Source organism: Trichosurus vulpecula, chromosome 5 (genome assembly GCF_011100635.1).
Source record: "Trichosurus vulpecula isolate mTriVul1 chromosome 5, mTriVul1.pri, whole genome shotgun sequence".
Classification (NCBI taxonomy): Eukaryota; Metazoa; Chordata; class Mammalia; order Diprotodontia; family Phalangeridae; genus Trichosurus; species Trichosurus vulpecula.
This window is the reverse complement of record NC_050577.1, coordinates 104,250,213-104,274,858: the sequence shown is the minus strand read 5'-3', so window position 1 is coordinate 104,274,858 and position 24,646 is coordinate 104,250,213. Positions and strand designations below refer to the sequence as shown.

General features: G+C 38.2%; 1 protein-coding gene and 1 gene segment (V, D, J or C); both read left to right on the top strand.

Moving 5' to 3' along the window:
- The window catches only part of LOC118850482, a 220,720-nt gene that overhangs the window by 101,486 nt on the left and 94,588 nt on the right, over positions 1–24,646 (top strand).
- Positions 7,301–14,908, top strand: LOC118850483 (trypsin-like). Of its 2 annotated transcripts, none has more exons than XM_036759916.1 (5): positions 7,301–7,340; positions 12,145–12,307; positions 12,912–13,165; positions 14,252–14,388; positions 14,756–14,908. In XM_036759916.1, exons 1-5 carry the CDS (start codon positions 7,301–7,303, stop codon positions 14,906–14,908), a joined length of 747 nt encoding a protein of 248 aa, XP_036615811.1. The 2 variants fall into 2 exon arrangements, with proteins under 2 accessions (XP_036615811.1, XP_036615810.1); XM_036759915.1 differs by lacking the exon at positions 7,301–7,340 and adding an exon at positions 10,761–10,800.

The window sequence follows — 24,646 nt, the reverse complement described above, 5'->3', positions numbered from 1 at the left end:
GGGCGCTAGGGAACGCTCCGCCCAGCTCCTGGTCTAGTTGGTCCGTGCCGCTCACGCTGGGCTCTGCTCCACTCCACTTCACTCTGCTCCTAGCTCCGTGCAGGATAGAACACCCGCAGAGACCATCCAGGTTGTCGTGGGCTGGAGCCCTGCTTCCCTCTGCTGTTTTGTGGGTTCTGCAGTTCTAGAATTGGTTCAGAGCCATTTTTATAGGTTTTTGGAGGGACTCAGCATGGAGCTCATGCTAGTCTCTGCTTTCCAGCCGCCATCTTGGCTCCACCTCTGTCCATCTGTTCTTTAAGTGGATATAGACGGTATTTTCCTTTGTGAATCCTTTGTACTTGTCTTGGATCATTGTGTGGCTGAGAAGAGCCGAGTTATTCATAATTGATCATCACATAATGTTGCTGATACCGTGTGCAATGTTTCCTGGTTCTGCTCATTTCACTTTGCATCAGTTTGTACAAGTCTTTCCAGGTTTTCCAGAAATCTGCCTGTTCATTATTTCTTAATGCACAATAGTATTCCAATATATTCATATACAATATCTTGTTCAGCCATTCCCCAATTGATGGGCATCCCCACAATTTCCAATATTTTGCAACCATGAAAAGGGCTGCTATCAATATGTTTGCACATGTAGATACTTTTCCTTTTTTATGATCTCTTTGGGATATAGATCTAGTAGTGGTATTGCAGGATCAGATGGTAAGCACAGTTTGTTTGCCCTTTGAGCATACTTCTAAATTGTTCTCCAGAATGGTTGGATCAGTTTACAACTGCACCAATAGTGCATTCATGTCCCAATTTTTCCACATCCTCTCCAACATTTATCATTTACCTTTTTTGTCACATTATCCAATCTAATTGGTGTGAGATGGTATTTCACAGTTGTTTAAATTTGCATTTCTCTAATCAAAAGTGATTAGAGCACTCCTTTCATTTGCCTATAGGTAGCTTTGATTTCTTCGTCTGACAAATGCCTGTTCATATCCTTTGAGGCGTTTATAAACTGGGAATGACTTGTCATACTTTTGACTAAGTTCTGTATATACTTGAGAAATGAAGCCTTTATCTGAGACACTTGCTGTAAAGTTTGTTTCCCAGCTTTCTGCTTTCTTTCTAATCTTGGTTGCCTTGGTTTTGTTTGTATAAAAGCTTTTTAATTTAATATAATAAAAATTACCTGTTCTACATTTTGTAATGCTCTCTCTTGTTTGGTCATGAATTCTTCTGCTCTCCATAGATCTGACAAGTATGCTTTTCCTTGCTCTTCTTATTTGATTGCTTCATTGTCTATGGTACCTTTTAGCAAGATGTAGTTTCCTTCCTTATCTCTTTTAATCAGGTCTATTTTTTATTTCATTTTGTTTAAGATAAGGATTGCTACCCCTGCTTTTTTTTTTTTACTCCAGATGAAGCATAACAGATTCTGCTCCAGTCAGTTAGCTTTATTTTGTTTGTGTCTCTCCCCTTCAAGTGTGTTTATAGTAAGCAACATATTGTAGATTTCTGTCTTTTGATCAACTCTGATATCCACTTCCATTTTATGGGAGAGTTAATCCCATTAAAATTCACAGTTATGATAACTCCTCCATCCTATTCTTCCTTCTGTTTGTCCTCTCTCTCCTTTCACCTTTCCCTCCTTACCAGTGTTTTGATTCTGTCTACCACCTCCCCTGATCTGCCCTCCCTTCTGTCAGTCTCAGTCCCCCCTTTACTTGATCACCTCCCCTCCTAGTTCCCTGATGGATAAGACAGATTTCTAAATTCAACTGATTGCGTATATTATTCTCTCTTTGAGCCAGTATTGATGACAGTAAGATTCAAACAATGCTCATTGACCACCTTCCCATCTTTCCTTCCACTGTAATAGGTCTTTCTTGGCACTTCATGGAAGATAAAAAAAGGCCTCTTAGAGGATATGGCACTAATTTCAACTGAGCCATGGAGACATGAAGGGAGTTAGTGGTTCCAAGAGGTAAAAAACTGAGTGTTCCTTTGATGGGGAGTGACCTATGTAAAGGCCCAGGAGCAACATATGGAATTTCATGAACAGGGAATAGCAAGTAAGCCAATTTGTTTGTAAAGTGCATGAGGAGATGTAATATATGATCAATCCTTAAAGTTAATTTAGAGCAGGGCTTCTTAAATGTTTTCCACTTGAGACCCGTTTTCATGTTTCAGCAGCTTTCACTGGCATCGCATGGCAAGAGTGTATGTGCAGTGAAAAGCACCCACGCTTTGTGTTCAAAACCAAGGCTGCAGTGAAGTTGTGCAATGCAACCTGGACAAGGGTTGTCAGAAACACCTCAGATTCATTACACCTATATTTTTAATTAATTTTTGGTTGTGCATTCAAAATCTTTCACTCTTGCCAAACTGTTCTAGAGCCAGATTATAAATGGGCTTTCATTTATCTATTTTTCCCAGAATGCAAAGTTCCCACGGGAGCATTGCTGAGATGCACATTTGTGAGAGAAATGGCAAACATGAGTGGATTAAGAAATATTGAAGGAAACAGAGAGAAATCCATAAAAAAGATGATAGACAAGTTAATGACAAACAGCCAGTCCCTAAGACCCTTTGAACAATGCCTCTTTGCACTGAGCAGGGCTGGAAAGACAGGAAGATTTGAGCACCAACCCAATGGACCTTGGAGCTGTGGCTCTTGATCTCTTAGTTTCTTAACCAGCTAAGTAGTGTAGCGGATGGAACAGTGGGCCTAGATTTAGGAGGACAGGAGTCCAAATGCAACCTTGGACCATTACTAGCTGTGTGACTTTGGGCAAGTCACTCTGGTAGCATCAGTTACTTCAACTAGAAAATGAGGATAATAACAGCACCTATATTGCAGGGTGGTTGTGAATATTTGTATTTGTAAAGCAGAGTGCCTGGTACATAGTAGGTGTATTGTAAATGCTTCTTCCTTCTCATGTTCAATGAGATTCATCTTTGCATATATACGCAACAACTCAAGTGGAAAATCACAGCATTTCCCAATTGTTGAGGTGACTGTGACCCTCTCACTCATGGCAGGATTAAGAGAACCAGGGAGCTCTATAATGAGACACTGAATTTCTTGGTTGAAGAGGGAAAAAACTGAAATTTTATTGTTACTATAGTTTTAGTTTTCCTGTGATTGGTTGGAACTGGGAGCGAATGAATTATTATGCTTTGATGCTTTGTAATACAGATTTTGTATTAATTTTTACTGTGCTATTGCAATGCTCAGCCACAACCTTTCATGAGGATCATTGATTTAAACAGCACTCAGAAACTGAAAGGAAAGGCACATAGACAGTAGGTGAGGGGGGGAGCCATCCATATAAATGAAGTGCAGGCATTGTCATGGACTCTTGCCAGTCAGTTAGGCAGCACCATAGTGCACAGAATGCTGGGCCTGGAGTCAGGAAGACTCATCTTCCTGAGTTCATGTCTGCCCACAGGAATTTATCAGCTGTGCTACACAGGGAAAGTCACTTAGCCCTGTTTGCCTCAGTTTCCTCATCTATAAAAGGAAATAGCAAACGACTCTAGCATTTTTGCTGAGAAAACTCCCAATGGGATTATGCAGAGTCAGACATGACTGAAATGACTGAAAAACTTATGGGTCAACTACAAGGAATGGTTAAAGAACATGTGATATAGCTCAGGAAAATTAAGGGGGGAGTACACCAAATTGCAGTGCTTTTCAAGGAAAAAAGATCAGAAAAACAAAGTAGCCAGTGGCCTAGTCATCTCATTTTTCTGTCCTTTCTCAGGCCTTGGTACTACGCCAGAATGTGAGTACAAGGTACATGTTGATCGACTAGGATAGATTGCTACTGAACATATTGTCCCTACTCTGACACCAACTGATGATCCAGTATTAGCAAAATGGGTCCACCGAATGGCTAGCCATTTAGGGTTCCAGGCCACACACCAGTTGGCACAAGATTGAGGAATTAGTATCTCTTATACATTGTTACACCCAGTAGCAGAGGAATGTCATATATGTCAATTTGAAAAGGAATAAATTGTTTATAGGGTAGTAACTGGGGAAATAGCAAGGGGAAAAGTTCCAGCCCAGATATGGCAGGTAGATTATATTGGACTACTGCCCCAAGATGAAGGATGTAAATTTGTGTTGACACCTATTCAGTGTACTAGTGGCTTCTCCTTAAAATTCAAAGTGACAATGGGTCGCATTTCGAAGGTAATGACATAAAGAGATATGGTGTATTAAATAATATAGAATGGATATATCATATTCCATATTATCCACAAGCATCTGTGTTGATAGAATTAATGGATTGTTGAAAGAACATTTAAGAAAGTTAAGTTTTAATAATTCGTATCAACATTGGAAGGAAAATTTATTCACTGCTTTACATAATTTGAATAATAGGCCATTGGGGGAAATACAACACTAGCCAGAATGATGACTCCAAATCTGCCAGTTAGAAAACAGCAATCACATAACATCCAAAATATTGAGTATTGGACTGTGAGGGAAGATGTCCCACCACCGTATCCAGGAATACTTGGTTCTGCGGGATATAATTGACATTGTTTAGAGGACTTTTGGTTGGATAGAAAAGAGATAAGAAAAATCTCTACTGGGATATGTATGAGAATACTTAAGAATCATTTTGGATAGATATTACCTAAATTAGGATTAGCAGCTCAGGGAATACATGTATTGGCTGGAGTGATAGATTCTAGTTATCTAGGAGAAATTATTGTGACACTCCAGAATTTAGATGAAGAACCTATACAGTTGTGTAAAAATGATAGAATAATTCAACTGATTATTATTCCTTGTGAAACAATACCTCTTGTGAAAACTGACACTTCTTCCAAAATAACTATCAGAAGAAAGGAAGGATTCAGTTCTACTGATAGAATAAAAGCAGTAGCTAAATTACAGGTAAAGCGGAAGATGGACAATGTTCCAAAGGCTGCAGAAAATATAGCACATGGGAAAGACAATACAGTAATAGTGGTTTACCCAGGAGGAAATTGTTATGAAATTTGGACCCTTGGCTCATGTATTCTATCGTGAATGAGGCTATGATAGTCTCTTTGTTCCTTTTTGGCTTTTGTCTGTTAAATTTGTTTGTGAGATTTGTTTCCTGCAGGCTTAGCACCATCCACCTGCGGATGCCTGAATGCTTAAGCCAGATGTCATCCTCTGATGTGTTTGGTTGTCACCTCTGGACCTGTCCATGACTATGATTTTTCATCCCTGAATCTGGCATCAAATAAGTTCTGGATCCCAGCTTGATAAAGAACTGACCTCTCGAATGGGACTCTTAATGTCTTGGGGCAGTGACAGCTCTACCTCCAATTTCAGCAGGAAGAAGCTTTGGAGGACGAGACCTTCACCTCTTACCACAAGATTCTAAGCCCCATTAATTCTAAGAGGGTTATGATGATATTGTTTTATATGCTTATCTTGTGTTATCCCTGTTATATTGTTCTGTAAAGTTCTGTTGACACCAGTTATCCCAAAATTTCCATTGCCCTATGTAATGGATAAGAAAGATCTTGGGGCTGAATGCAGTAGCAATTTAGATTTGAAGACCTTTCCCACCCATTAATGGGACATCACAGGAAGCCTCAGTCATATGTGGTGGGAGGAGCTTCCTGACAGGAGAATGAAGTTATGTCACAGGAAATGCTGAGAGAGAGAGAGAGAGCTGCTATGGCTGTTAATGGCCATCATGATAGTTAGAGCTGAACAGATGGTGATGATAGCTGTACCATGAATTTGTTTCTGGAAAGATGCCAGCAGGGGGTTGGAGAGGTTTTGGGATGGTGAGGCTCCATGTTGTGATATTGTGTTTTAAGTTCCTTACTGTTATGATAAAGTGGGGTAACTGGCTGTGGGAGCTGAACATTTGGTTATGGGATATGGTTCTCTGGTGTCTTAATAAATGTTATACTTCTATATGGACAGTCTCTCATACTACATAGGCATATTCATGCTTATCATTGTGCTTATTGCCTTACTGATACAGCAGCACAGCCTGAGGGCAAACTCTTGCCTCCAGAGATCAATCCATGTAACTCCTTATATGTAGACAAGAGAGTGGCTCTCTCTGCAATGGGAATATTTCCCCTTGGTTTAAAAACAAAAAACATAACAGATACATTTTTCCACATTAGTTATACATGGGTTAATTATAGCATCAATCCTTCTTTCTCCCCAACTATTAAAGAGTTGGTGGTATTGGAAGCCTGACTGGTTATCATAGGCTAACTGTGAGACATCTTTCAAGGAAGCCTAGGGAGGTAAGGCTGTGGAGGGGTTATCTACCCCCACTGTTTCTTCCTGAAACTATTTTCCTGACCTCAACCCTCTCTTCATCAACCCCTACAACTTCTCCCTTTTTAATCATCTATCAATGTATTCATTCAAAAATCACTTTAGTGACTCCTACTAGACTTAGGCAGGAGCACAAAAATTTTAATTAAGACATGGTCCTAGGCCTTTAGGGCTTACAGAACAGTATGGAAATAAGAAACAAATGCAGGAAAATTAATATATATGTGTGTGTGTGTGTGTGTGTGTGTGTGTGTGTGTGTGCATTAGAAAGCTGCAGAAGAAACTGCTCTAACATCTGAATATATCTGGTACTAGACTAGACATTGACCTCTCTCAGACATTTAGTTTTCTCATTTGTAAAGTGAGGATTATAATACCACCAACATCACAGGGCTTTTGGAAGGGCAATATGCAAAGTTTCTTATAAACCTTAAATGCTATATGAGTATTAGGTATTATTATATAATTACCAACAGCGGTAATCAGGGAAGGCTTCATGTAGGAGATAATATTTAAATTAGCCTTTAAAGAGTGGAAGGAATTCAGGAGGGAAAAGAACAGATGTTTCAGGGATCTTTTGGTTTCTCCTCCCCCTCTCCAGGTGCTGTGACTCCCAGGCTCTGGGCTTCCAAAAGGACAGTTCCCACCTCTGAGAATAGGAATAGTGGCTGGGGTATTTTAGCCTGATAAGGAGGAGTTGGTAGAGTCAGGGACTAGGAAGTTCTGGAGTTTCTACAAAGGCAATCCAGAAAGAGAGGGGTGCACAGTATGCCTATGAGGAACCCACCCCCCACACACACACACCCACGCAAGAAGAAATAAATCACAGGAACACAGTTCTTTGAACTAGAATGATTTTTAGAAGGATGACATGGTTCTCTACCTAAGACCCTTCAGGTATGCGGTCTGAGTGCTATTTTCCTTAAGCCTAAGGGAATACAGCATGTCACTGTATTAATTATGTAACAAGGGAGTTTAGTTAGCTGAATGCAACATCTGAATTGCACAACAAATTCTACTAGCCTTGGCTTTGTCAGTTCTCTAGTCCATGTAGTTAGTAGCTTCTCCTCTGTTCACAGGGAGAACAGAAAACCTGAGTTGCCAATCCCCTGGGGCTACAATCACACACACACACACACACACACACACACAAATCTTTGACTTATCTCTCCTTTGCAAAGTCCTCATTTCGCCCACGAGATGAAATGCAATCTTGTTCAAAATGTTAAAATATGAAATCTGCTTTTTATATTTAGGTATAAGCCTGGGCCCTGTAATAGATTACATTTACTCATATCATTTCCAAGTGGATTCACAGACTCAGAGATTTACCATAGTTTACTCAGAGAATAAAGAAAAAAGGAAGCTCAAACAAACACTCTTGTGTGGCTAAAGCTACCTTTAACCATCTCCTTTTCTTTCCCATTTCTCCATTTCCCTCCTAGATTTCTGGGAGAAGATGGAGAAAAATCCATACCACACGCACCCACCGTTTCTATAAGGAACAGATGCTACTCGTATGAACTAAATGTTTTAAAATCATGAACCAAAAAGGAGAAAGCTGTTTTCCCATCCTCACCAGTTGAATGGAGTTCCTAATACCCAGCATTCTCTGCTTCAACACGAGAAGGTCTCTCAGCTGTGCTGACTTCCTGATTACCACCTTTTGTACCTCACTCCTACTGGCTCCTTTAGACACATGGTCATAAGGGTAATTTCCGGAACTTTGTTTACTTTTCTCTAGTTCTGGAAGGAGTTTCCGTGCCTTTTTGTACGATCTCCATTCACCCTATTTGACCACAGAAGTCCTAATGCCAAACACGTAGAAAGTAGAAATACTGGTATTTTTGTTCTATTGCTTAGCTTTCACCCCACAACAACAATAAAAAAAAAAACTGCTGCAGCCTTCTCTCAGTTATTGACATAGTTGTGGTAGACTCATTGTTGGTGATGTGTCAGACCAATTCTATGTCATCTAATTTTATTTCTTTTATTGGTGGAAGATGTCTTTGGCCTTAGTATCTCCACAGATATTTTTAAAAGGCAGTGGAGAATCTCTAGGCTACAGAAGGAAAGCTTTTAAATAGTCTATCCATCCCTCTCATTGGAGATAAATCTAGATTTTGAATTCATTTAGTCATTCAGTGAATCATGTTTGACTCTTTGTAACCCCATTTGGGGCTTTCTTGACAAAAATTCCAGAGTCATTTGCCATTTTCTTCTCTTGCTAATTAAGGCAAACATAGGTTAAAAAACTTGCCCAGGGCCATGCAGATTATGTGTGATGTGGGATCTGAACTCAAGTCTTCCTGAATCCAGGCAAAGAGCTCTATCCATTGAGCCACCTAGTTGCCTCCTTTGCATATTCAATTAAAGTTAATTAAGTGATCCTATTCAACTGTGATCAACAGTACTTAGGATACAATTCATCTGTGAATATTTCTATGATAATTCAGCTTAGTTGTAGTTATAAACAGCTAGAAGATGCAGTGAATAGAATACTGGGCTTGGAGTCAGGAAGACTCATCTTCCTGAGTTCAAATCTGTCCTCAGATACCTACTAGCTCTGTGACCATGGGCAAGTCACTTAACCGTGTTTGCCTCAATTCCTCATTTATAACATGAGTTGGAGACAGAAATGGCAAACCATTCTAGTATCTTTATCAAAAAAACAAAAAAAAAACCAAAATGGGGTCTCAAAGAGTTGGACACAACTGAAACAACTGAACAATAAAATCTGGTTAGACATCACTTAGAAAATTGACGCATAATGAAGCATTTTCCCCTTATTTTCTTAAAATTTTACTGTCTAGTTTTCTTACTTTATGGAACTAGAAGAGTACCATTTATCATTCACCCATTATTCCTAAAGGACTACTTCAGCAGGTACTATGGCAAACTGAATTGCTGGGATTAAGTATCATGTCAAAAATAAGCTCCTTATCTTGTTTTTTTCCTAGTGGAGCTCATGATATCAACAAGGTCCTGGTGTTCTAACACGTCTATGGGTGCTTCTGGCATTAACTCCAGTAACCTTTCTCTTAAATGTCAGCTGCAGGCATTCCCATCATGCATTACTGCCCACTTCCCATGCCCTCCCCCAACCTCCTCTGCAATCTGGAATCTTCTGTTCCAGTCCTATATTTCCACATCCTGTCTTACTAAGTATTAGCTTCCTGAGCTATAAAAAAGGTATAATGACATTTGTCCTGCCTTCCATATGGGATTTTTAAAGGATCAAATGAAATAACGTTGTTAAAAATGCTTTGAAAAACTAAACCTTTAAACCAAAACATGTTTGTGTGCTTATTATTCTCACCATTATTTTATAGGGATGATCCCTGAAATGAGGCATAGAATGACACAATTACAGAATTTAAGAATTGGAATATTCAGCATGATGATCATTCTCCTCCACAGAGCAAACATCAACAAAATAAAGGTTGAGTAGTTTTCTTTCCTTTGACCACTGTGATTACCCCATCTACCTCTTCTTTGATTTTCCTATTTAATCCAACATCACAAACACATGAATATTTACACCCACGAACACGCACATGCACACAAGCTTTGCCTTAGTTCATTTTAGCATGACTTTTCCTGATTTAGCTCTTTTTTTAAAAACATATGACTCTTCTCTCTTCATCTCTAGTGACCTATGCGGGCCTTCTTCTTCTATATATGGTCTTTAAAAATATAAATTGGAAAATGAATTCATTTTATATCTGTTAATCCTTTTGATCAGCTTCCTCTTTTCTTACTCATCAGAACTATATTTTTGAGTTTCATAACTTTATTTTTCAGAGCTTTGTATTTATTTGTATTTATTTCCAAATTCTCTTTGTTAGTAGTCAGGATCATGAAACAGACCATGAGACTATCCATGACCCAATATGCCACTTATTACTCAAAACTTAAACTCTTTTGTAGGACATGTCACACTACTTGCCGGTCTCTGCCAAAATATAGCTCTGATGACTAAGAAAAAGGGAGGCTGTCTACAAAGACTAAAAGATATGAAAGAAATTCACTTTCCAACTTACATTTTTGAATGACATATTTTAAATAAAGTATGGATGGTCAGGGAGGATAAAGAGAGAAGAATCACATATTCCTATCTGAATGAGAACTAAACTTCAGAGTGAACTGACGCTGTACAGAAACTCCCATCTCTCCATCTCCATCCATAAACATCTGTTTATGTTCACAGGACTCAATTGTTTGGAATGCCCATGGAAATTTCTTTATCATTTAAAAGCTATTTATCTACAAAAAGGGCTAAAACTAGAACTGACACAAGAAGGTAAGAAAGGGAAAAGTGACAGGTGTGTGGGAAGGAAGAGGTGAGGAAAGGGGTGACCTTCTGCTTTACAAACACTTTCTACTCCCCCACAAGAATATAAAAAGCTGAGGGCCTCCATCGAAAAGTCAACCAAACCCTGCCAACATGAACCCACTTCTGATCCTGGCTTTTGTTGGAGCAGCTGGTGAGAGCCCTCCCAATCACCTTATATCCCGTACTGCCCCTGGCCTGTAGAACATTCTGGCCATTCTTTCAATCTATGCTTCCATCTTCTTCTTCAGTCACTGTTCTTCCACAACCCACCTCCATAACTGTCTAGTTTCTCTCTTCACCTACTCATCTTTTCTAGCTTCCCATTCCAAGCCCCCTTCACTTTGTTCACCTCTTTCTGTCCCCAATATGCACAACTATAGGCTCTTCTCATAAGCAAACCTCTGCATGCAGTGAAGGAGCTAGAATTGTGCAAAGGAAACTTCTGGGGGGCACAAATGAGGAAGGAAGGAAACAAATACAAGTGGAAAAGATCAATGGGTCAAAAAGCAACAGGGTCCGAGATCAGAGAGAACCAGTGAATGAGAAGGCTGGTCTGAATAGGAAGGGATGGGAGAAGGGAAGGGATAGACAGGATCACATTCACACTAATGAAATGTGAGCTTGTAAAGTGAAGGAAAGATTCAGTTTTATCTTTGGATCCTGCAGATCTGACAAGAGTAGGTTTATGATTATTAATTCATCAAAAGATTATTAATTATCAATTAATGATTATTAATTGATTCTACTACCTATGAAAATAAGGATATTCTTCCCTGTGTTTCACCTGGGCGGGGTAGAATGGAGGAGAGCCTGTTTAAAACAAGGTAGAGCCCAATGCAGAATGCAGCTTGGGGAGAAGCTACAAGAGGCTAATATGACATGAAGGGACAAAAGGAACAATGGAGGACAGAACAATGTTCAAGAGGATAGAGGACCCTGTCACATAGATGGGGCTTAAAAGATTTCTCAAAAGAACATTGATAAGTGAAGTCATATTTATTACTTGTCATTCTTATACTCATACATACGATTCTAGGACTCCTTTCAGATTGTCCATTGCTTAGGTCTTGAAGAAACAAGGTGAGAGTAAGACAGAGAATGAAGACAGAGAGACAGAGAAACAGAGAGGGAGAGAGGGAAGGGAGAGACAGAAAGAGGCAGAGAGAGAGAAGAGACAGAGAGAGAGAGACAGAGAGAGAGAGAGAGAGAGAGAGAGAGAGAGAGAGAGAGAGAGAGAAACGAAGACAGAGACAGAGACAGAGAGAGAAACAGGAAGAGAAACAGAGAAAGAAGCAGAGACACAGAGAGAAATAGAGAGAGACACATAGATAACATAGATAAGGAGACAGATCTCTTGATTATGTTAACCATGGTCATAATAGCAATGCTCTCCAGACTTTGAAGGGACTTAGTAGAAGGTAAAATTATTGAAATCAACTCTAGGGCTCAGATTTCACATGCTGCTAAATTCTCTTTTCCCAATTTTCTCTCCAAGTTGCTTTCTCCACTGATGATGATGATAAGATCATCGGGGGCTACACCTGTTCGGCTAACAGCCTCCCCTACCAGGTGTCCGTGAATTATAATGGTGGACATTATTGTGGTGGATCCCTCATCAATGAACAATGGGTGGTGTCAGCTGCCCATTGCTACCAATCGTAAGTAATAGGAATGGTGCTGTTCTCAGGGTGGGTTCCACAGCCAGCTAGCTATGGTAACTTTTGGAGACCTCATGGAGGACAAGGGGCACGATTTTGGTTGAAGAACAGAAATTCAGAGAAGTTCAACTTATTAAGGTTTTGGGTTGAGTTAAGGGTTGAGTGGAAATAGGATAATTCATAGATTAAGCTTGGTGTTACATGACTCAAAATGAGTGATACAGAGCAAACAAAAGTGCAAAGAGTTAGGAAGAAGGTGTAGTTTTCAAATGTCTAGGAATAATGTTTCATTTCTTTATGGCATGCTATCACTGAAGCAAGAAATGGACAGTTTTTGAAGCATCCACAGCCATCCTTTGCATTTCCCCATAGAGCAGGATTGTAGTCAATGTTATTGCACACACACACACACACACACACACACACAAACAAGCACATACAAACACACACACACAAGCATACACAATTTCACAACACACATTATTTATATTCCATTTAATGTGATCCAAGCTGTACAGAATCTGACATAGAATATGTACAGAATTCTTAGAAGAGAGTACCCTTTGTGGACACATCCAGCAATGAAAATAATTTTACTCATCAGCAAACTTCAGGTGAGACTGGGAGAGCATAACATAGAGACCCTTGAGGGAAATGAGCAGTTCATAGATGCAGCAAAGATCATCAAACACCCAAACTACAACTCGAGAACCTTGGATAATGACATCCTGCTGATCAAGCTGAAAACCGCAGCTGTCCTCAACAGTTATGTGGCTACCATCTCCCTGCCCAAGTCCAGTCCAAGTACAGGCACTCAGTGTCTCATCTCTGGTTGGGGAAACACTGCTATCAATGGTGGTAAGTAACTTTGTCCTGTCCCCTACCTTAGCATCAGATCAACCACCCTGACCTTAGGGCAGCTCCCCATTTCTCCTGTTCTCTGTAGCCTGCCCCTACATTTCCTCTCTCTTTCTGGTTTCAAGAAGCCCACAATAGAAATGAATATTTCTTGGATCCTCAGAACAACCAATATAGATAACTCCAAGTACATTTTCTACATCTACAAGCACCTGTCAAATTTGTAAAATTATGAATGCTTTAAATACACAATAATAATAATAACGTGCTATTTTCAGTGAGAATGAAGCCAGTAGCATCTTATGGCTGCCCATAATTTAGCCTCATACTAATATTTACTCATCAAACATTTCAGGGACCTATTATGTAGAAGGTGCTGTGCTATGTGCTGGGGAAAATATATGGAAATGAAAAAAAATGGCTTTTTTCCTGAAGGAGGTTACAATCAAGTAGGGATAAAGGCAGAGTCTGGATCAGTGATACATAGATAGAGAGATAGATAGATAGATAGATAGATAGATAGATAGATAGATAGATATAGAAATAGATAGATATGTGTATGTACATATATATATATATATATCTATGTATTCACTATAAATATATTCACTATGTGTGTGTGTTTGTGTTTGTGTATACCCTATACCATTGCAGAGCAGCTCTTTCTCTGCAATTTAGCAGGTTTACAGGGAATTGCCTGCAAATCTAAGAAGTTAAGGGACCTGCCCCATGTCACATAGCCATATATATATCAGGAACAAGATTTAACTGGAGATCTTCCTGGTTCCAAGACCCTTCTTTATTCACTCTGCACCACTGCCTTTTTAGTCTAGTAGAAGGGATGGAACACTTACACAAATGAACATCATAGAGAGAAGTATAAGATGTGCCATGAGAAACATTTGGAAATTATTGGAATTCACAGGAAGGAGAGATTAAACCTGTTTTCTCTTTTCTGTACTAAAGTTCCCAAGCTCCTTTCTCTTACCTCTGATTTTAGGAATTAGCACTATGTTAGGTAGGCTGTGCATTGTTCTTTAGTCTGACAACTGCTCTGATCCTCCTCCAAATCCATTTTCTTCACAGCTGACTACCCAGACCTTCTGCAGTGTTTGGAAGCTCCCATTCTGTCTAATTCTGATTGCACTAAATCCTATCCTGGTCAAATCACATCAAACATGATCTGCGTTGGCTACCTGCAGGGTGGCAAGGATTCCTGCCAGGTAAGGCACTGCCCTTCTGTAAGCAGAATAAACTACCACTTTCATCACGCCCAACAGGGATCAGGGTTCAGGGAAACACCAAGGTCTCTAAAAAGAAAGAAAAGAGAGGGGATGTCCTTAACAGCACTTTCTCAAGTACATCTAGATGAGTTGAAGGTGGGCTGAATGGGAATAGCCATGAAGATCTGGAAGGATAGGAATGCTAAATGGAAGGTGAAGTTGGAGAAAGACTAGATGACCGTAGAGGCAGCATTGGACTCTGAGATCTCTTCCAAGTGTGAGTCTATGACCACAAGCTTCAGACTAAGGTATGGGCTACAGTCTCTTCCTTTCCGTCTCCTCACTCTTCCATGTTCTCCATCCCCAGGGTGACTCAGGTGGCCCTGTAGCATGTAACGGAGAACTCCAGGGTATTGTCTCCTGGGGCTATGGCTGTGCTCTGAAGAATTATCCTGGTGTCTACACCAAAGTCTACAACTATGTGAGCTGGATTGAGTCAACTATTGCTGCCAACAGCTAAATACCCGGACCCGTGTTTCTGTCCCTTCCATTGGTATCCTGTGTGGGGACATGATGCCAATAAAATGATGCTCTATTAATTGCTCATGTCAGTGCTTGGGTTTCTTTTGAGTTTTCTTCTAAAAAAATTGAGAACAATTTTGGACTGATACGTGGCAATACAGCACAGCCTGAGGGATAAACTCTTGTCTCCAGAGATCAATTCATGTAACTCCTTATATCTAGACAAGAGAGTTCCTCTCTCTCAGATAGAAATATTTCCCCTTCATTAAAAAACAAAACCAAACATAATAAACCCATTTTTTCCATGTCAGTTGTACAGGGGGTGAACTTTAACAACAATCCTTCTTGATCTCCACCTACTGAGGAGTTGGTGTTTCTACCTGCCAGGTACTATAGGCAAAATGGGAGACATCCTTAAAGCTAGCATATGGACCTATGGCTGTGGAGGGGCTATCTACCACTACTTTTACTTCCTGAAACTATTTCCAATAGTGCTGTCCTTGGGACTCTCTCATTCAAACCCAACATCTTCTCCCTTTTCAATCATTTATCGATTGATTCATTCCAAAACCACTTTATTGACTCCTACTAGACTTTAGACTGGGGGATAAAAATCTTAGCTAAGACATGGTCCTAGACCAGTAGAGCTTACAGTATCATACAGAGATAAGAAATAAATGCAGGCAACTAAAATATAAAATATTATATGACTATATTAGAGAGTTGCAGAATAAACTACTCTAATGTCTGAAGTGTTGTGGCACTGGACAAGACACTGACCTCTCTCTGTCCTTTAGTTTTCTCACTTGTAAAGTGGGAATCATAAAAGCACCAACATCGCAGTATTGTTGGAAGGGCAAGGTGCTAAGTGTTTTATAAACCTTAAAGTGGCATAAAAGTGTTAGTTATCACTACATTCCTACCACCAGTGTGGTGGTAGAAAGGCTTCATGCAAGAGGTGTTACTTAAATTAGCCTTCAAAGAGCAGAAGTAATTCAGGAGGGAAAAGGAGAGAAAGAAGAGATGTTTCAAGGACCTCATGTTCTCTCCTCCTCCTTGCCAGGCACTGTGATTCGCATGCTATGGGACTCCAAAAAGACAATTCCCACCTCTGAGAACAGGAATAATGACTGGGGTGTTTTTAGGATGGTGGTGGCAAGTTAGTAGAACCAGGGGCAAGGAGTCCTGGGAGAATAGGTTCTGGATTTACTAAGAAAGCAATATAGAAAGAGAGGGGTATAGGATGTGAGGGATTCCAGGGCATAGGTACCTGAATTCCACGAAAAGATAAGAAAGAAAAGAGAAATACTGCATACTATATCAGAGGAATAAAAAAAAATATGAGACCCAGTCAGGAGATATCTTGGTTCAATCCTGTCTCTGATATATATGTATGTATGTATGTATGTACATATATATATATATATATATATATATATATAAATGCACACACACACACGTGTGTGTGTGTGTAAAGTGTGTGACTCTATACAGGCCATTTAATCTACCCAAACTTCAGTTTCCTAACTAATAAAAATGATGATAATGTGATTTTGAGCAACCATTATACAAACCTCAAAATACTACTTAAATACAAGTTGTTTCTGAGAGTGGTAGGACTCTGACAAGAAAAGATTTTTTGGGCAGCCATGAAAGGACAAATTTAACTTGAACTAAGAGAGAATACAGGCATTTCAGGGAGTCAGACCAAAGAAATCCTGGACTCAGAATGGGGTGGAGTTCGGGCTTCAGACTGGCAGAATGTATTAGACTGAATGAATTCAGTAAGATATGTTTCCAAAGCTAGACGCAGCAAACCTATGTGCATCTATGTTCATCTTATTTGCCAACTTACCTTGTTTGTAGTTATTTCTTCCCCATAAAATTTTGTCATATGGAAGACTGCCTAGATCGCATGCTTTGGGGATGGGAAGAAGCAGGAGAGAGGGTATTTAGAAATGGCTACATTCCTAGCATCAGTGACATGAGAAAGACTCCTAAGACCTTCACTAATGACAGTGGAGACAGATTGCTCATGAGTAGCTTCATCCCTATGTCTCTAGGACTCTCCTCCTACCTGCCCACAATGTCTATTGTTTCCCATTCCTCCCTACATGACTCTCTTCAAAACATTCATACTTTTGATGATATTGCAAGCAGAGTTACAAACAAGCATGACCTTCACATTTCATAAGTGCACAGCATGCCTATGAGGAAACCCCCATACAAGAGGAAATAAATCAGAGGAACACAGCTACTTGAACTACAACAACTTCTACAAAGATGACATGGTTCTCCACCTTACAACAACTTCTACAAGGATGACATGGTTCTCCATCTAAGACCCCTTAGTTACATGGTTTGAGTACTATTTCTTTAAGCCTAAGGGAATATAGCATGTCACTGTATTGATTAGGTAGCAAGGGAGTTTAACAACTGATTTGACCAACAAACAACATTCTACTTGAACTATTCGCCCAGCCTTTATTAACTCTCTAAGGGATGTAATGAGAAGTCTCCCCACTGTCCACAGGGAGAACAGAAATCCTGGATTGCCAATCTCCTGGGGCCACAAATGGCACAAATAATATCTTTGACTTATCTCTCCCTGCCGAGGTCCTGATTTAACCCAGGAGATGACATTGAACCTTATTCAAAATATTAAAATATAAAATCTGCTGTTTATATTTAGGTAGACGCCTGGACCTTGTAATGGATTACATTTTCTCATGCCATTTCCCAGTGCATTCATAGACTCAGAGATTTACCATAATGGTTTTCATAGAATAAAGTGAAAAGGAAGCTGGAACAAAGACTCTTCTGTGGCTAAAGTTGCCTTGATCCATCTCCTTCTCCTTGCCATTTGCCCATTTCCCTCCTAGATTTCTTGGTGAGGATGGGGAACAATTCATACCTCAAATGCCCACTGTTTCTATAAAAGAATGGATGCAATGAGCATGAACTACATGTTTTAAAATCATGAACCAAAAAGGAGAAAGCTGTTTTCCTGCTCTGACCCACTGAACAGAATTCATAATACCCAGCATTCTCTGCTTCTACATCAGAAGATCTCTCAGCTGGGCCAACTTCCCTAATACCACCCATGACCTCACGCTTAGTGCCTCCTTTAAACACGTGGTAATAATGGTAACTTCCAGAACTTTGCTTATTCTTGTCTAGTTCTGGTAGCACTTTCCATGTCTCTTTGGACCATCTCCATTCAGCACATCTGACCCCAGAAGTCCAAATGCCAAAGGCATAAAAAGTACAAATATCATTGATTTTGTCCTATTGACTAGCTTCCTCTCCAAAACATCAAATTGCTTCTGCTACCTTCTTTCCCGCCTAGACACAGTTGTGGTACACTCATTGGTGGTGATTTTTCTGACCAATTCTATTTCACCCAATTTTTTTTGTTTGTGTGTGTGTAAGATATCCTTGGCCTTAATACCTCTACAGAGTTTTAGTACAGAATCACTAAGCTACAGAAGGAAGGCATTTAAACATCTGTCTACCCCTCTCATTGTAAATAAATATAGATTTTGGATTCTTTTAGTCATTCAATGAAGCATATTTGAGTCTTTGTTACCTGGTATGGGACTGTCTTGGCTAAGATTGCAGAGTTGCTTGCCATTTCCTTCTCCACTGAAGTAAGGAAAACACAGCTTAAGTGACTTGCCCAGGACCACACAGATCATGTGTGATGTGGGACTTGAACTCAGGTTTCCCTGACCCCAGACCCAGAGCTCTGTCCAAAGAGCCTAGTGGCTTTCTTTGGATACTTCATTAAAGTTAAAATAAGTGATATTATTTGTGACTATTTCTGTGATAAGTCAGCTTAGTTATAGTTAGGCAGCTAGTGGTAAAGTGAATAAAGCAATGGACTTGGAATCAGGAAGATTCATCTTCCTGAGTTCAAATCTTGCCTAAGACACTTACTAGTTCTGTGACCCTGGGCAAGTCACTTATCCTTATTTGCCTCAGTTCATCAATTCATGAATAAAAGGAGTTGGAGAAGGAAATGCCAAGCCATTCCAGTATCTTTGACAAAATAATTGGTGTCACCAAGAGTTAGACACAACTGAAACAACTAAACAACAACAAAATCAACAAACGTGATTTATAATATGGATGAAGAAGGATCCATTTTCCTATTATTTTCCTAAAATTTCACAGTCTACTTTCCTCACCTAATGCAACAGCTGAATACTGTTTATCACTCACCAATTAGACATGACAGGAACTACGTTAGCAGGTATTATGGCAAACTGAATTCCTGGGATTAAGTATCATGAGAAAAATTAACTCATTATCTTGTTTTTCCTGGTGGAGCACATGATATCAACAGGGTCATGGCACTGTGAACCATTTCTATGGTTTCCTTTGGCATTTCTCCAGTAACCTGTCTTTCCAATGTCACCTTCAGGTATTCCTGTAGTGCATTACTGCCGAACTTCCCATGTCCTCCCCCCACTTCCACATTCCAATCTGGAATCTTGGGTTGCAATCCCACATTTCCACATCCTGTGTATCTGGTTAAGTCAAAGCCTTGCTGAGCATTAATTTTCTGATCTATAAAAAGGTAGAATGACATTTTTCCTGCCTGTCATATGTTGAAAGGTAGAGAGATACACACAGAGTAATGGTAAAAGGCTGGAGCAAAATATATTATACTTCAGGTGAAGTTAAAAAAAACAAAAAGAGGGGTAGCGATCCTGGTCTCAGAAAAAGCAAAAGGAAAAATAGATTCAATGAAAAGAGATATGGAAGTAAAATACATCTTGCTACAAGGTACCACAGACACTAAAGTAATATCAGTACTATATATTTATACACCATTTGGTATAGCATTCAAATTCTTAGAGAAGTTAAGTGAGTTATAGGAAGAAATAGAGAGCAAAACTACTACAGTGGGGGACTTCAACCTCCCCTTCTCAGAACAAGATAAATTTAAAAAAAATAAACAAGAAGTTAAGGAGGTGAATAGAATTTTTTAAAAGTTAGATATGATAGACCTCTGGAGAAAATTTGAATGGGAATAGAAACGACTATATCATTTTCTCAGGGGTATATCACACCTACGCAAACATTGATCATGTGTTAGTTCATAAAAATCTAACATTCAAATGCCGAAAGGTAGAAATCTTAAATGCATGCTTTTCAGGTCATGATGCAATAAAAATTATATGTAATAAAGCGCCATGGAAAGATAGACTAAAAGTTATTTGGAAATTAAATAATCTAATCCTAAAGAATGAGTGGGTCAAACAACAAATCAGAGACAATCAATAATTTCACCAAAGAGAACAGTGAGATAACATGCCAAAACTTATGAGATACAGCCAAAGAAGTTCTTAGGGGGAAATTTTATATCTCTAAATGCTTACAAGACTAAAATAGAGAAACAGATCAATGAATTGGGCATGCAATGAAAAAAGATAGAAAAAGACAAATTAAAAATTCCCAACTAAATACCAAATTAGAAATTCTGAAAATCAAAGGAGCAATTAATAAAACTAAAAATAAGAAAACTATTCAACTAATAAATCAATCTAAAATATGATTTTATGAAAAAAATCAATAAAGTAGATAATTTGATAATAGGTAATTTGATTTATTTTTTTAAAAAAATTAACCAAAATACCAGTATCAAAAATGAAAACCATACCAAAAAAAGGAGGAAATTAAAGAAATAATTAGGAGATATTTTGCCAAACTCTATGTCATTAAATGTGACAAACTAAATAAGTGAAATGGATGAATATGTACAAAAATATAAATTCCCCAGATAACAGAAGAAAAAATAAAAGGAATAACCCAATTATAGAAAAAAAAATGGACAAGTCATCAATGAACTCCTTAAGAAAAAATCTCCAGGGCCACATGGATTTACGAGTGAACTCTACCAAACATTTAAAGAATAATTAGTTCCAATACTACATAAATTATTTGGAAAATGAGCAAAGAATGAGTCCTACCAAATATGGTGCTGATACCTAAACCAGGAACAGCCAAGACAGAGAAATAAAATTATAGACCAATTTCCTTAATTAATATAGATGCAAAATTTTTAAATAAAATTTTAGCAAAGAGATTATAGCAATTTATCACCAGAATTATACACTATGACCAAGTGAGATTTATACCTGACATGCAGGTTGGTTTAATATTGGAAGAACGATCAGAATAAATGACCATATCAATAAGAAGACAAATGGAAAACATATGATTATCTGAATTGATGCAGAAAAACCTTTTGACAAAATGCAGCACCATTCCTATTAAAAACACTAGACAGCACAGGAATAAGTAGAGTTTTCCTTAACGTGATAAACAGGATCTACGACATTATTTGAAATGAGAATAAGCCAGAAACTTTCCCAATAAGATCAGAGGTATAAATACATACACACACACACACACACACACACACACACACACAGAGAGAGAAACATATATACATATATATTATATATGTATATATTAAACCAACAAAGCACAGAAGCAAGAGGTAGAAGGAAAAAGTCCATTTAAAATAAGTGTAGACAATATAAAATACTTTGAAGTCTACCTGCCAAGACAAACCCAGGAACTATATAAACACAACACAAAACACTTTTCACAGACTTTCACAGACCAAATATTTAAAAACTAAATTAGAGAGGTAAAAGAAAAAGTGTAAAAAATGGAAAAACATCACTGATGTAAATAAATCTTTAAAAAGCAAAATCAGTGCAATGGTTAAGGAGATTCAGAATATAAATGGAGAAAATGTCTCATCACAAAGTAAAATCAACCAAATGGAAAGGGAGATAGAGAAGCTAAAGGAAGAAAACAATATATTAAAAATGAGAATTGGGCAAGTAGAAGCTAATGACTCTTTGAGACATCAAGAGTCAGTCAAACAAAATCTAAACAATGAAAATATAGAAGAAAATGTGAAATATCTGATTGTAAAAACAACTGACCTGGAAAATAGATCCAGGAGAGACAATCTAAGAATTACTAGTCTACCGAAAAGCCATGATGAAAAAAAGAGCCTGGACAGTGTCTTCCAAGAACTCATCAATGATAACTTCCCTGAGGTGCTAGAACCAGAGGGTAAAATAGTCATCAAAAGATTCCATGGATCACCCCCTGAAAGAAATTCCAAACTGAAAACTCCAAGAAATATTATAGCCAAATTCCAGAATTATCACATCAAGGAGAAAATTCTTCAAGCAGCCAGAAAGAAACAATTCAAATATCATGGAACCACAGTCAGGATCATGCAGAATATTTTGGCTTCCACATTAAATAACAGGAGAAATTGGAACAGGATATTCTGAAAGGCAAAGGAGCTTGGACTAGAACCGAGGATCAACTACTAAGGAAAACTGAGCATAATTTTTCAGGCAAGGAGATGGACATTCAATGGAACAAGGGAATTCCAGCCCTTCCTGATGAAAAGCCCAGAGTGCAATGGAAAATTTGATCTTCAATACAAAAATCAAGAGAGACATAAAAAGGTAAACGGGGGGAAAACCCTCGTTAACCAATAAGGCAAATTATTTACATCCTTCTGGAAGATTATATTGTTTTACATATGTTTTATACACACACACACAGAGAAATATATATATAGATGTATATATGTCAGTCTTGAGAATAGTGCAGTCATTATGACAATTGAAAGGGATATACATAGACTGTAGGTATCAGTATAAAATAACTGATATAATGATTATAAACCTAATTAAGAGATATAAAGGGATGGTTCTGGGAGAAAAGGTAAGGAGGTAGTAGAAAAGGGTAAATTACAACACATGAAGAGGCACAAAAACATATAATAGTAGAGTGAAAAAGGGAGAGTGAAGAGCAGTATTTGAACTTTACTCTCATCAGATTTTGTTCAAGAAAAGAATAACATACTCTGATAAGTATAGAAATCAAACTTGTCCTTCAGGCAGTAGGAGGGGCAGGGTGAAAGAAATGGGAGGGTGTGTTGAGAAGGGAGGGAAGAAGTAGCAAGGGGATAAGGGAGGGGAATCAAGAGGGAGGATAAACTGAGGAAGGCAGTGGTCAAAAGCAAAACTCATTTCAGGAGTGAAAGGGAGAAGGGAGAAATAAAAGCATAAACAGGGGGGAAATAGGATAAAGAAAAAGACACAGATAGTAATCATAATGGTGAATGTGAATGGGATTAACTCTCCCATAAAACGGAAGCAGATAGCAGAATGGATTAAAAACCATAATCCTACAATATGTTGTTTACAAGAAACACATTTGAAACAGGGGGATACACACTGGGTAAAGGTAAAAGGCTGGAGTAGAATATATTGTGCTTCAGCTAAAGTAAAAAAGCAGGGGTAGCAATCCCAATCTCAGACTAAGCAAAAGTAAAGACAGATCTAACTAAAAGAGATAAGGAAGGACACTATATCCTGCTAAAAGGCACCATAGACAATGAGGCAATATCGTTATTTAACATATATGCACCAAGTGGTATAGAATGCAAATTGTTAGAGGAGAAGTTAAGGGAGTGACAGGAAGAAAGAGACAGCAAAACTATACTAGTGGGGGACATCAACCTCCCCCTCTCTGAACTTGATAAATCTAATCTCAAAATTAACAAGAAAGAAGTTAAGGAGGTGAATATAATTTTAGAAAAGGAAGATATGATAGACCTCTGGAGAAATCTGAATGAGGATAAAAAGAAATATACTATTATCTCAGTGCTACATGGCACATATTCAAAAATTGACCATGTACTAGAACATGAAAACCTTACAATCCAGTGCAGAAAGGCAGAAGTAATCAAGGCATCGTTTTCAGATCATGATGCAATAAAAATTATATGTAATAAAGGACCACGGAAAAATAAACTAAAAATTAATTGGAAACTACATAACATAATCATAAAGAATGAGTGGGCCAAAGAACAAATCATAGAAACAATAACTTAAGTCAAGAGAATGACAATAATGACTCAACATACCAAAACTTATAGGATGCAGCCAAAGCAGCTTGTAGGAGAAGTTTTATATCTCTAAATTCTTAAATGAATAAAATAGAGAAAAAGGAGATTAATGAATTGGGCATGCAACTGAAAAAGCTAGAAAAAAAAAAACAAATTGAAAATACCCGATTAAATACCACATTAGAAATACTGAAAATCAAAGGAGAGATTAACAAAATTTAAATCAAGGAAACTATTAAATTAATAAATAAGACTAAGAGCTGGTTTTATAAAAAACAACCAATAAAATTGATAAACCTTCAGTCAATTTGGTTTAAAAAAAGAAAAAAAAAACACATTACCAGTATTAAAAATGAAAATGGCGAATTTACATCCAATGAAGAGGAAATTAAAACAATAATTAGGAATTATTTTGCCCAATTGTATACCCATAAATTTCACAATCTTAAGGAAATGGATGAATATTTACAAAAATGTAAAAAGCCCAGGTTAACAGAAGAGGAAATAAAATACCTAAATAACCCCAACGCAGAAAATGAAATTGAGCAAGCCATCAATGAACTCCCTAGGAAAAAATCCAGGACCACATGTTTTTTTTTTCTTTTTATACTTTATTATTTAATATTTTAGTATTCAACATTGAATTCCAAAAGATTTTGCATTACAAATTTTCTCCCCATTTCTACCCTCCCCCCCACTCCAAGATGGCATATATTCTGATTGCCCTGTTCCCCTGGCAGCCCTACCTTCTGTCACCCTACTCCCCCCATCCCCTTT